The following is a 13,961-nucleotide window of genomic DNA, read 5'->3' as shown; positions in this document are numbered from 1 at the left end:
CAAAATTATGACACTGCTATATTTTGTGTTTCGTCTATAATAGCAGCAACTTTGGTCTGCATTATCTAGTAACTTATGTGCCAAAATTATAACACTGCTATATTTTAACTTTGACACTGCAGTATTGAACAAGTAGCCTACAGTATTGAATAACTTGGTTCTGTTTCCAAATTAAATATTGCCAATTAAACAATTTGGCTAGTGTCAAAGTTAAATAACTTGGTTCTGGATCTGTTTCCAAATATGCTGTAATGGAGATGTTTCCAAATTAGTTCTAATTCTGGATCTGTTTTAAAATAGTACCAATTGAACAATTAAATAGTGCCAAGTTAAAATATGCTGTAATGGAGATGTTCCTTAGTTTGGAATTGAAAAAAAGCCATAACAGCAGCTATCAAACGAGAAATCAAACGGTAAAGAAAAGGAAGAACCATAATGGAGTTGTGAATTCAGCTAAAATGTAATGCTGTAAAATGCGAATTCTTTTTGGGAGTTGTAGCGTTCATATAAGGGTGAAGAATTATATTTTCAACTTTATGATTCAGATCTTCAAGATGGCCATTTTTTCAATCTTTGGAGAATTGATTTTTCTGCAAAACGCTTTGAAGACTTGCCGACACTGGTAGTGTGTTTCCAAATATGCTGTAATGGAGATGTTTCCAAATTAGTACCAATTCTGGATCTGTTTTAAAATAGTGCCAATTGAACAATTAAATAGTGCCAAGTTAAAATATGCTGTAATGGAGATGTTTCCAAATTAAATGTTACAAAATAATGCCAAGTTAAAATGTTCCAAACTAAAGGTCAGAATAACTTGGTTAAATTTCATTAATCTGGAAAAATTTTACAGAACACAACTATACTTCTCACTAACATAACTAACAATACAAACACAATTACACTCATCACTTTAATACAACTAGTGCAAACACAACTAACAATACAAACACAAGAACCAAACCCATAAAATAACCCATGAATTTCATCTTCTTCTTCAACAACTCTTCATTTCTTGCCTTCATCTTCAAAAGCTCTTCATTTTTCCTTGTGTCACTCATTAAATTCACAAGTTCATCATTCTTATCTTTTAAAGATCTAATCACATCCTTAGCACGATTGCTCATTTCTTCATCAAACCATTCAAAATGATTACATCCTTTTTTCCTCATCACTCTAAAATTACCACATCCATAAAACCTCCTTCCCGGATTCGCATAACTCCAAGAAGTCATCAATGGTGACTCAAGGTCACACCAACACCTATTCACTTTTCTTCTTGAACTAGACGAATTTGTTGAAGCATAAGAGAACCTTGATTCTGACATTATTGGAGAAACGGGATGAATATGAGTAGAAGAATGGAATCGGTTTGGAATTCCGTCTCGGAATTAGAAGAAGAGGAGGAACATTTGGGGAAGAACACTTATCTGCAGCTTTTAGGTTATATTTGAGGATGAACGTGAATATATAATACTTCTGTATGTTATTATTTTTATTATATATAATAAAAAACATTTAATATAATTAAACATTAGAAAATAACAAGAACAGTGACATGGTAAAATTTACATATGACTAATAACTGACACGTCATCAAATGAAGCGCCACCTCACTAAAAAATTGTTCCAAATTTGATGGAGGACTAAAATCCAAAACAAAACATAAAAAAGGGACCAAAATCCAGGTTTTTAAAATGGGAAGATCAAAATTCAAAAAAATGTAAAATAGGGGGACCAAAGTTGCTATTAAGCCTATTTTATTTTTTCGTAATAGAGTTGTTTAAGGTATATTGCATTTCCTGCATATAAAAAGAACGTTGTATTTACTGAATATATATCGGTTTAAGTAGGAATAAATATTGAAATAAAGTAAAATTACTATTTTTATATACTAAACTAGTAGAAGATTCGTGCTTCCGCACGGGTAAAAACATTTATATCTTAAATTATTTATTTAAAATGGAATTAAAGTTAATAAAAAATTTAAGTACATAAGGATCATAGCATAGACACAAATTATCCATAAATTAATAATCTTCTCATAAATTAATAAAAAATTTATGTGTGTTTTTTTTTACTTATCTTCTAATTAAGAATCTTCTCATAAATTAATAAAAAATTTATGTGTGTTTTTTTTTACTTGAATTCAACAGGTTGTGTCATGTGTCACCTTTTATCTGAATCATTAGTAAATACTTAAATTCTATGTGATCACTTATGTCACTAAAAGATGAACATGATTAAAAATTATATATCAACTTAGAGTGTTAAATTGAATCTTTTGGGCCATTACACTTGCTATTTCAGGCATTATAACTAGGGAATTTCTTTATACATTCATACACATATTCATATACCCGCGATGAAATCCCAAAATACTTCTATATTTTGGATGTGCATATTTGAAGACACATTTTTTTAAAAATAATGTGATTTTGGATATGCACATCTGAAGTCACCTTATTTTTTATAGAAAAAAGGTGTCTTAGGATATGCACATCCGAACACACTTTTTTTTTGGGAAAGGGGACTTCGGAGATGCACATCCGAAATAACCCAATTTTTGATCTTGGGATTTTTCGAATATGCATATCCGAAAAAATTAAATATTTGTTAAAAAATTCAGGGAAAATAGGTTTTTCGCCCCTGCCATATAGGCGATATTTGAAGAAAAAAAACCGTAAAAAAAAAGTTGCATGGATTGTCCTAACATTTGAAGATTCTCTCATTTTTTACCTTCATCACATCGAGTCACCAAAAAAGCTGACGTGGCAGATATTTGAAGATTCTCTCTGTAACGCCCGGAAATTTGAATATTCGCTCAATCTAGACGTTCGGAGTGATTAGTGAAGTTTTCGTATTTTGAGACGATTTAGTCAGTATTAGTTCGGGATAACGGATTGATATTTAATCAAGAGTTTTGATATTTTCAGTATTAGAAATATTATTGGAATAATATTTGAAGTTTTGGGAATTTTCTGAGTAATTAAGATTAGACCGGAAATATGATATATTGGTCGAATTTGGATTGTCGGTGTTATTTTAAGAAGTGTATTTGAATTTATTAAGTTAAAAGTCGTATTTTAATCGGACGGTCGAAGAATAATATTAAGAATAATATTATTTACAAGTCGAAATTTATTATATCGACGGAATATTATTTAAAGTGATATATTGGTTATTTTGAGTTATTAGTCTTTTTGGGCCTAAATTGGTTGTGAATAAGAGGTGTTAAAATCTAACCCAAATAGAATAATAAAAATAGGGTTTTAGAGATTGAGAAGAGGAGTGTTCTCATTTGGGGGAAAAGTTGAAGAAAATGAGGCTATGTCTTGAAGGGGAGACTAGAAGCTTGAAGATGCAATTGGAGTCCCATTGAGTTGCTTCAATTGATAAGGTAAGGTGAGATTCTCTTCCTATAATGGGGCTTATGAACAATTATATGTGGGAATTGGGTGTATAGATTTATTGCATTATCTTGTGTTTGTGTTGATTGTTGTTGTTCATATAAAATTAGAATTGAGAAATAATATTGTTGCTGCTGAATTGGAAATTAAATTTGGAAAGACTTGCCGGCATAACCCATTGACGGGTGGCATACAAGTCCAGTGACGACCGACAATGACAATGATACGTGAATTCACTAATTTCATTGAAAACTCAATTCTAACCATTGATTAGAAGCAAGAGTAAATAAGAATAAGCACTTTAAGCTAGAAATATGCTCTTAAAGCATGTGATTAACAAGTTGGGAACTATGAAATCCAAATGACATGTGAGAGTGTGGTTTTTCTTTAAATGCTTGGTTTGATTAAACAAATGACAAGTCTCCTGTCTAGATGGAGATAAGGCGAGAGAGAGACAAGTTCTTTCTTAATTGTTATTATTTTTTTGTTTAATCATATAAAAATCAGTGTTATGTGCTCAAACTTTATACTAAGTTAATCGGTCTTTTCAAAATCCCACCAATCTTAATTTGAGGTTATTATTGTATAAGTTTAAGTTTAATATAATCTAATTAAGACTTCAAAGGCAAAGTTGGTTTAATTTGTTTGGTTTGGAACTTATTAAATAACAGAAGAAATATAATTAGAAACAGTGCAGAATACTATATGGTGTTATTTTATAGAATGCTATATGGATTATAATTAGAAACAGTAGAGAAGTGTGTAACATAGAATTAATATAATTCAAATAGTCTCATTTGATCGAAATAGCCGGATTAAGCGGTATAATTAGTTGTCCGGAATTCGATGAAAATTTACGTGGTAGCTAAGTTTAATTAGTACATTAACGTGGTGGTGTTCTTTTGTCGAAATTGTGATATTAATCGGTCGATTAAATTAATGGTTGAATTAATTTTCAATAAGCCTATTTAATTAGAAAATGCTTAGACTTAGATTAATTATTCGGTTTGTCGGTAAATAACGGTATCTTGAGAATTTACCCGAACGAATCAAATAATCGGTAAAGAATAGAATTGTATCTGAATTAACCGGTTGAGCTGTGTTTTTAGTGACTTCGGAGTATAACCCGGAAATTCGTAAAGTTGTGAATATTAAGGATTTAACCGGAAATTAGATAACCGGTAGTGACGCAGGATAAACCCGATTAATTAGAGATTATTAGGTGAATAATTTTGGTTAATTGATAACGGATTAGCGAGTTAATTTAAAGACTAACCTAGTATGGAGGATTATAAGACTAATTTGACTTGACTTAATGTGTCTATTTGTTGTAATGATTTCGTTAATATGTGAAGTTATATGTTTGTCGTGATGTGTCGAAACATGACAATGTTTGTGATGATTGGTAATACGTGATGTTTTATATATTCGTGGTGATAATTTTGTGACTAAGTGAAGATGAAATATTATGGTGACGTGAATTACCCCGTATAATGGTAATGTGATTGTGATATAGGCTTATGCCTCATGACGATATGTGATTTTGATGAGTATGCTGTGTTGTCTTGTTTGTCGAGTCACATTCCATATGCATACTCTGTGACGGCCTGAAAACTATGGCAAACATGACGGCCTGAAAACTATGGCAAACATGACGGGCCAAATGGCAATTGGTGACGGGGGCTGAAGCTCCGATTGGTACCACATGCATATACATGAGTCATGTCCCATGTGTCTTATGTGATTTGTAGTTTGTGATGTTTTGTGACTATATCGTGATTGTATTTTGTGACTTGCTAAATGATGGAAGTATGTGAAGATGTGAATTGATGATTTTATGAATAGTATGATGATATCAATATTTGTGAATGCGATTAAATGAATATGTCTGGTGTGACTTATATGTGATGTTTTGTGACTAGATGTATGACTTATATGCGGTGATGTTTTAGGGACTATAATTGTGACTTATACTTGTGATGTAGCGTGAATTAGATTGCAAAGTGAGTGACTGATATATTTATATGTGATTGATGTGAAAATGATTTGTGGTGACTTGTTGTGAGATGTAAAGTATGTGAGTTTGTGAATTAGTGAAAGCATGAAGTGTATAGCAATATTAATACTTGCGATGTGATGACTATATATGCCCGGATCCTAATATACAATTTATCATGCGCTCACTTATATGATTTGATATCTCACCCTTTTTTCTTGTTCGCCGTTGCCTTTATATTGGTAACGTGCAGGTGTTTGAGTATGAAGATTTAGTTGTTGTTTATCGAGTCGGTTGTCGCTCTGATACGTAGCACTCGGGGGGATGATTTATGATGTTTATCATGTTGTTGTTTATTGTCTTATCTTAGCTGAATAATATGTTATTGACTCAAAGATTGAGAATTATGACTTCGTTGTTTCAATGAAAGAAGTTATTCTATTTTAAAAAGTATCATGTGCCTGAGTACTTGTTGATTGATTAAAGAAGTGCTATGTATCCTCTAAATGCGATGAAGTGATTTATTGTTAAATGAATATGTGACGCCTCATTTGTTTGTCGAGAAATTTTGAAACTCTGATTCTTGCACATATTTGTTGGGTAGAAATGGGGTGTTACACTCTCATTTTTTACCTTCATCACATCGAGTCACCAAAAAAGCTGATGTGGCATATAGTTTTTATTTTTTTCTCATGATGTGGATGGCCCAAGTGGCTTTTTTTATTTATTTATTAATGCTAATGCCACGTAAGCATTTTATATTATATTAATTTTTTGTTAACAAAGTAGGAGGAGGGACCCGAACCCATACCCTTTTGTTCTCAGGTCCAACACCTTTTCACTAAACTGCCTGCTATATTTTGTTTTCTCCATGTTTTGAATGGTAGTAGTAACATGCACTGTTATTTATATTTACAATTTTAATATAATTATTCTTATCCTAACAAAGAAAACCAAATCTCCAAAATCTGCACAAAATCATATCTTCATTCAATCTCATTTACCATTGATTTACGGTTACAATTGCACATCCTATGAATCCATCTCAATTCAGTATCTTGGTCACTAAGACATGAGCAAATTTCAATCTCCATCCAATCTTTCTTAATCTGAATTGATTTACAAATCACTAAAATTAAATCAATAACATTTAATTTCTAAATCATATTTCTCATTATAAAAAACACAACACAAGTTCATAAGAGGGGCGGCGAAAAAAGCTACAAAACTTTCTCAAAGAAACCTGTAAAAAATAATTTTCATCAAAACCATCTCCATGAATAATACAAGCTCTATCAGCAGTTTCAAACAAAACCATTGAAAGAAGAGATAGAAGCACTGTTTCAAACAAGCAATTCCTCGAATCACCGACACAAACGCACCGCCGCCACCACTATTGTCGCCATCTTTTTTTTCGGTAATCTATTTTGTTTTTCCTTTATTCATGAGTTTGATTTTGGTGCATGTGGTTTAATCGAAACACACCAAATACATAATGTTGTAGTCATTTAAAAAAATAATTACTTTTATAATTTAAAATTTTTTGTGACAAATAAATTATTACAAAATTAAAATTGTATTTAATCTTTTTATTCCTTATTTATAACAATTTGTATTTAAGTTATTCTTTATTAATAATAACTCACTCTAATTATATTATAAATAAATATTTTTTCAAAATAAAATAAAAAAATTTGGAATATTGGGATACTTCGGATATGCATATCTGATTTAACGATATCCCAAATTTCTTTTGGGAAGGGTTTTTTCGGAACGTTTAAATGAAAAAGTTCAAAGAAGGGTGATTTCAGATATGCATATCCGAAATAATTGAAAATGTGATATGGGTGTCTTCAGATATGCATATCCGAAGGATATTTTGGGGTTTTAGGGGTGTTTTTTTACCCTATATGATTGTACAAAGAAATTCCCAATACTATATTATTTTGTTACAACATGAAAGAGACTGTAACACCCCAATTTTTAACAGCGAAAGTGTTTTTTTTTTCTTTTTAAAACAACAAAGTCTTTGAAATAAAACATCTATGATCATCTTTAAAATAAATCAGAGTAAATTTTTGTAATACAATGATCAACATATAAGGCCTCCTTTTTAAAAATGTTTTCTTAATGAAAAGTTTACGAACACAAATCAAACATAATGTCTAAAAGAATATAATAACAATCTTTATTTTAACAAATTATTAAATAGAGTTTACCATAATACAAGTTACAAAGAAAACAGTAAGGAAACGTAAACAATGACTTCAACAACAATCCCTAAGCTGATCTCTGGACACTAATTGAAGATGAATGGGTGACGAAACCCACAGACAACTTCAAGCCTCCCGCTTATCAACACTAGACTGGTCTCCTTCTTGCTATGACTCCAAGTCGCCGTAATACCAGCGAATCTCAAAATCTAAAAAGAACCAAGGCGTCCAGCACCAGATCATGGATAACGTGGAGGGTCACCATCTAAATATAACATATAAACCAAGAATACGCTATACATGATATGCAAGACATAGAAACATATAATCAACATATCAATCCAAATGAGTGTAATATCAAATGCACAGATATCCTATCAATGCAGACTCTATCTGAGTTGGTCGCCCTAACCGGATTTCCCACATGCATGAATTCTGGATTTTCAATCCTCCGCAAAGGGTTGTGTGTCATACCCCAAATTTGCCCGCCCTTTATTTACTCTCAAACGCTGTTTTATTTTGAATAAAATGCAATGGCCTAGTGGATAGTAAGGAGAGAGTAAAAAATGCAAAAAGTGGAATAACTTGAGTTTGAATCCCACCTGTCTTCTTTTTGAATATATTTGTCCTTACTTTTCCTATTTTATTATTATAATAGGTTCTAGAAATGAAAAATTAGATTTAAGATTTTTTAATTCAAATTTAGTTTTATAATCGGTATATTTTAATTTATACTTCTCAACTTCATTTTTCTCAGGGTTTGAATCTATTATTTAGAATCTAAAAGAAAAATAGAAAATTGATAATAAAAGATAGATATTAATTTTTTTGTTTTATTGTTATTATCATAATAAATAGTTTTATGTAAATTGTTTATTATTATTGGAATCATTATTATGACATTACTATTAATAAAAAATAAATCAAAAAAAAGTCATACAATAGAGACAGACAGGATTTCAATTCTTTCCAAAAACATTGGCACACATAATCTTCTACTATTCAAAACGTCCTCAAGACAATATCACTAAAAAATGGAAAGAAATTAATCTTGGAGGACAGGATTCTTAATATCGATTAATTTGTTGTCCAATATGACATAGTTGTAAGGTTATAAAAACCGAATAATCAAACCAAAACAGGGGAGGCGAAGAACAACCGCAAAAAAAACCTCAGACTTTTTTTAACACATAGTCTCTACAAAAATCATCACCATATCCCCATCATAACCTTCAATCTCCCTCACAAAGCCAACAAAGTAAAGAAAACAAAGTAAAGCAATAGCCATCACCTAACTCGACGTCCTCCCTTGGCACGCGAGTTACCAGGCTTCACCGCCGGTCCAGATTTCATTCCGAATCCGCTCTATTCCCGACGTCTCCGACGTCGGAATCACTGATCGTAACAACCACCACTTCCGACGAGGAACAGTCGCGATCGATTCAAGTCCGCGTCGATCCAAAGCTTCGCGCCGGACACATACCCCAACACGATGCACCACTCAGCCACTCACAGCCGCGCCGCCACCATCCCAAGAAGGTCGCCATAGTTACCGGTAGTGTCCTTTGACTCCACTATTAATTTCCATTTTTCTTTCTTTGATGCATGATGTTGTTGGTGTTGATTTGTTGTTCTTGAGATGTGTTTAAAGAGTTGGTCTCAGGTTTTAGTGGATGGGTTAGTGTATGGGTCTTTCATGGAGACGAAGTCCTATTCCGTTGTCTCTATTTCTCTGCTTGTTTTCAGTTTTCATCTTATTGCATTATTTTTCCAATTTTCTGTCTGGCTGCTATTTTTGTGTTAAGATAAATGATAAAGCAATAAGGTTTATACTTATATGTTAAAATAACATATAATTTTTTTCAAGTGAAATTAGTTATAATGGTGAGGGAAGTATAAATAAAATGACGTCTACGGTAGTGAATTTTTTTTATGTATGATAATTTAACTAAAACATGCAAATCATTCTAATTGGAATTAAACTCTATTTTTTATACAATGGAATTTCATACTAAAGTAATTTTACGACACTTAACAAAAAATACCAAGGCACAATAAATAGGCCTTATTTAGTGTTATTAGAATTAGTTTAGTCTTCCATTTTATTCTATCAAGAAGAAAGCACAAAATAAGTTTGTATGTCTTTTAGATAAAAACCAATTAATTATTCAATTCTAAACATCCATTTACTTGTACTATGATTTTCATGTGTAGTTTTTATTTGAGTTGGATTTATTTAACATTATTCTTATGTTGTCTAAACTAGGATCTCCTTTTTTATCTTACGGTTAGCAATTGTCTCAAACTTAATAACTTAATTTTATTAGTAGTAATAATATATTAAAGTTTAATAAAAATACATGTTAATAAAAAAAATCAATCGAGAATTGTTAACTACATGTTGTCATTAACTAGTGGCCTAGCGGTGGAGCTTGGGTCTCAAGGGCGTGCTTCTCTTGAGGTCCTGAGTTCGAAGGAGCCCGGGGCCAACTTTCAGAGGCTACGTGGGGGAGCCTAAGAAACTTCTCTCGGGTGGATTAGTCGGCACGGAAGGAAAGATACCACTCTATTAAAAAAAAAAATTAACTAGTGGCTTTATTTGACCTTTTTCTATAAAAAAAAATTGTTAATAATGCTAACGTGTTAATCTTAGTTAGTATGCTAACCTAATCATTAATTTAATTTCATCTTTAAAAAAAGGATTGTGGATTTATTTTCCAAATTAAATTACGAACTGCGTCTAAGCCTATGACATTTCCAATTTCAAACAAAAATTCAAAGGAGATCTTTAAAAACTCACACAATCCATCAAAAAACATTAACCAACCAAAAATATGAACTACGGTACTCTGACTTCCTCATTGCACTAGAGGATACGTAGGCATAGGGTTTTGAAACCCTAACGAGTAAAACCATAAAAAATTAACATTTATTTTAATTCTCTTAAAATATCAATAAAAAAACCTTTTAAGATATAGATAGACGTACGTTTACCATATCTTCAATTTCAATATATAAAAACCTAAACCTAGAAGGGGTCCCCTTGAATACAAGGGAGACGAAGGGTGTCTAACACCTTTCCTCCGTCTAACCGACTCGCGAACATAGAATCTCTGTCTTTAGGGTAATCCATTTAATTCCCTTCTCGTAGGATAAAATTAATGGTGGCGACTCTTTTCCTTAAACTTTTAAGCCGGTTGCTACATCGTGGTATTGCTTCATGATTTAGCACCACTAAGGTGATAGGTATCTACCCATCCATCAAACTTAATGATCCACTTCGGAATAAGGTGGTTCCATCTCAGACACGCACCCTGTGCCACCTCTCCGGTGTGCACCTCGTGACTCCTCTCCAGTAGCCACGTAACTATGAAATGGATGAGCATATATATGGGTCACACTTATGTATTTGATGGTCGTAAATAACACATCTCATGTAGCTCACCTGACATACGCAAATCACATAAATGCAAATGTGCCCATGTGCTAAGAAATTTGAATGGAAAAACCGACCACGCAAAACTAATATGAAACTCCAGAAGAAGAGGGCGATGATCTGAACAAAGCTTGGGGAGGGAAGAAACCGCGATGAAACTACAAGAATCAATCCAACCATTATTCCCAATACAACGATCCATCCGCCTTTCGACCGAAAAGGGAGACTCTCTCTTGTTAGACCAGGTGAACTTTGTTCCTGTAGTAGGAAAATGGATGAGATAGTTGTCATTGTCCAGTTTTGGAAATTCATCATAGGTCTTTTAACAGGACTTAGCCTTCCACGAAGCTCATGGGCTCCTAAAATTGCATTAAAATCACCAAAGAAAGCCCAAGAAAGAGGGTGAGAGACTTGCAAATCGGAAAGCTCTTTCCAAAGATCCATTATTTTATAGAGATTTGTACTAGCATACACCGCTGCCGCGACTAGAACCTTAGTGTCCAAATCAACCGTAAAAGCAATAGCTTGGCCAGAGATAAAAAGAACAATAGGGTTAATATCCTCTTTGCAGAGGCACCAAAGGGAAGGAATATCCAACTCAACAGAAGCAAAGAGTTTAAGGCCAAGTCTATCAAACCAATTATTCGGTAACTTTGCAAAGATAATTTTCGGTTCTGCAATAAAAAGGAAGTCAGGATTATGAGATTTTAAAACACGCTTCAAGGCTAATCTTGATGGGGCATTAGCCAAACCCCGAATGTTCCAGAAGAGGCACTTCATAAGGCAGACTTCTTTGGTCGTGTTTGAGACCTAGAGGAGAGTTTCTTTTTTTTAACCTTTGTAGAATGTTTCTCTTTGAGCCCAGCCACCGCTTCTGTAAAGGGACCAACATTTTCGGGCAACTCAACAAGAGTGTCCCAAGAGCTTTGAAGAAAACCTGCTTTACTGTTGACCAAAAGATCTTGAGTCTCGTCGACAAAAACAGAAGGAGGAGATCCTGGGTCGTTCTGGGGCTGAGCAACATAGTTCTGCGAAAAATAATGGATAACTCCATTGAGCTGTTCAAGATCTCCATCAACAGGATTCAAGACATAATTATTTTCAACATGATTAGTTATAAGCTCTAGAATAGCACCACTGCCAGTGGACTGAACATCTATAGCATGCCCAACTGCTATCCTGTTACCAACTTCAATCCATTTTTCTTCAGAATTAGCCACGGGCTCAAGATGATTTACCCCAGGCTTATGTCCCATATTCTCTTGATTCTTCACATTCGAATTAGATTAATGTATTCTAAGCATTTTGCAGTCAAGAACATCAATGCCCAAATTTCCTGCAATGACCACAAAAAGCTGGTAACTTCTGGTATTCAATGTCTAAGAAAAAAGCAAACCCTTCCCATTTCAACTAAAACATTGTGATTCAATGGCAAACAAAGATCCATATCAATCAAGACTCTCACAAAATGACCAAAAGTTCTGTCAACATGAGACTTGGCAGATGCGGAATCGATGCATATAGGTGTACCAACACAACTAGCAATCGCGAAAAGGATATAAATAATTATTAAATATAGCTGAAACTTTAATACTTAATACTTAAATATTAAATAGTTGAAATATTATAATCATTAATAATCAACTATTAATTAATCATTAAATAATTATGATACACTTATTGTGTAAAAACTTTTACATTGTCAGTGTATAAAAATTAACCTCATTTTAAATTATTTAGTTGAAATATTACATAGTTAAAATAATTTAATTATTTAATCATTAAAATATTAAATAATTTATTAAAAATTTATTTATTATAATTATTACATATTATTTCAACTATTAAATTAGTAATTTAACAATTTAATATTTCAAATATTAATATCTCAACTATTAATATTTTAAATATTTAGTTTATTGAATAATTAGTTTAATGGATTATTTAGTTGAAATATTAAATATTAAAAACAATTTAATTATTTAATCATGAAAATATAAAATAGTTTATTAAAAAAAATTCTTTAAGATTCAAAATTTTCATATTTAAATGTTTATAATAAATAAATATTTTTTTCTAATCCAAAAACAATAAATATTATAAGTTACTATTATTATAATAAATAATTTGCTGCTACTATAAACATTTTAATAATATGTTTAAATATTTTTAACAAGTTCATGTAAAAAAATTCAACACAATTTTTTTTAACACAAAATATTTTGATTAATATTTTATTATATTTAGAATTTTAACCAAAACTTAACTTTACAAAAATTTGCTACTTTAAAATAAATATTTGTTGTTATTATCCATTATATACATATGCATTGTAAATTATAGTCAAACAATAGAAGTGGCATGGTGGAGAGCAAGGATGATGCAGTGTAAAATAATTTTACACATTAATCTCAAATAATAATAGCTTACCACCTTAATACAGTAGCTAACGTGAAATATCTCAAAAATAAATAATAAAATAAATTAGAAGACTATTTAAACCTTTTTTATTAATATTTGTAAAAAAAATTATGCTTTTTTTATTAAATTTAAAAGGTGGGTTTATAGTTACTTAAGTGTGAATTTAATGAATTAAAAAGCCTGATAATTTAGTGAAAAATATTTAAAAACTTATTAAATTTGAAAGTATGATCAAGGTTGATCTTTCTGAGAAATTAGCATTACTAATTATAATATTGTTTTCCAATTATTAATATTATATTATCTTTTCCTATTTCAAAACTGATATTCAAAGTTTGAAAGTAAAATAACATAAAGTTGTAAGCCAAGTTTAAAACTATGAAAGAGAATTTAAGAGTGTAAATTAATGCATTAATGAAATTTTTATTAATTAATTTATTTAAAAATTGTAATCAAAAGTACACTTTTTTTTTATCAGAGCAAAATTA

At 31.4% G+C, this 13,961-nt stretch overlaps 1 protein-coding gene across 1 annotated transcript; it reads right to left on the bottom strand.

The window, feature by feature from the left end:
• Positions 1-905: 905 nt before the first annotated feature.
• On the bottom strand, positions 906-1,325 carry LOC131629133 (uncharacterized protein At4g04775-like). Its single transcript, XM_058899935.1, has one exon. The coding sequence runs from the start codon at positions 1,323-1,325 to the stop codon at positions 906-908; it is 420 nt and encodes a 139-aa protein (XP_058755918.1).
• Positions 1,326-13,961: the final 12,636 nt, after the last annotated feature.

Source organism: Vicia villosa, unplaced genomic scaffold (genome assembly GCF_029867415.1).
Source record: "Vicia villosa cultivar HV-30 ecotype Madison, WI unplaced genomic scaffold, Vvil1.0 ctg.000525F_1_1, whole genome shotgun sequence".
Taxonomy (NCBI): domain Eukaryota; kingdom Viridiplantae; phylum Streptophyta; class Magnoliopsida; order Fabales; family Fabaceae; genus Vicia; species Vicia villosa.
Note: the sequence above shows the minus strand (reverse complement) of the source record. Positions and strands in the feature narration are given on the sequence as shown.

Coding starts and splice junctions, on each gene's coding strand:
- LOC131629133 (XM_058899935.1), bottom strand. CDS start 1,325: ATGTCAGAATCAAGGTTCTCTTATGCTTCAACAAATTCGTCTAGTTCA.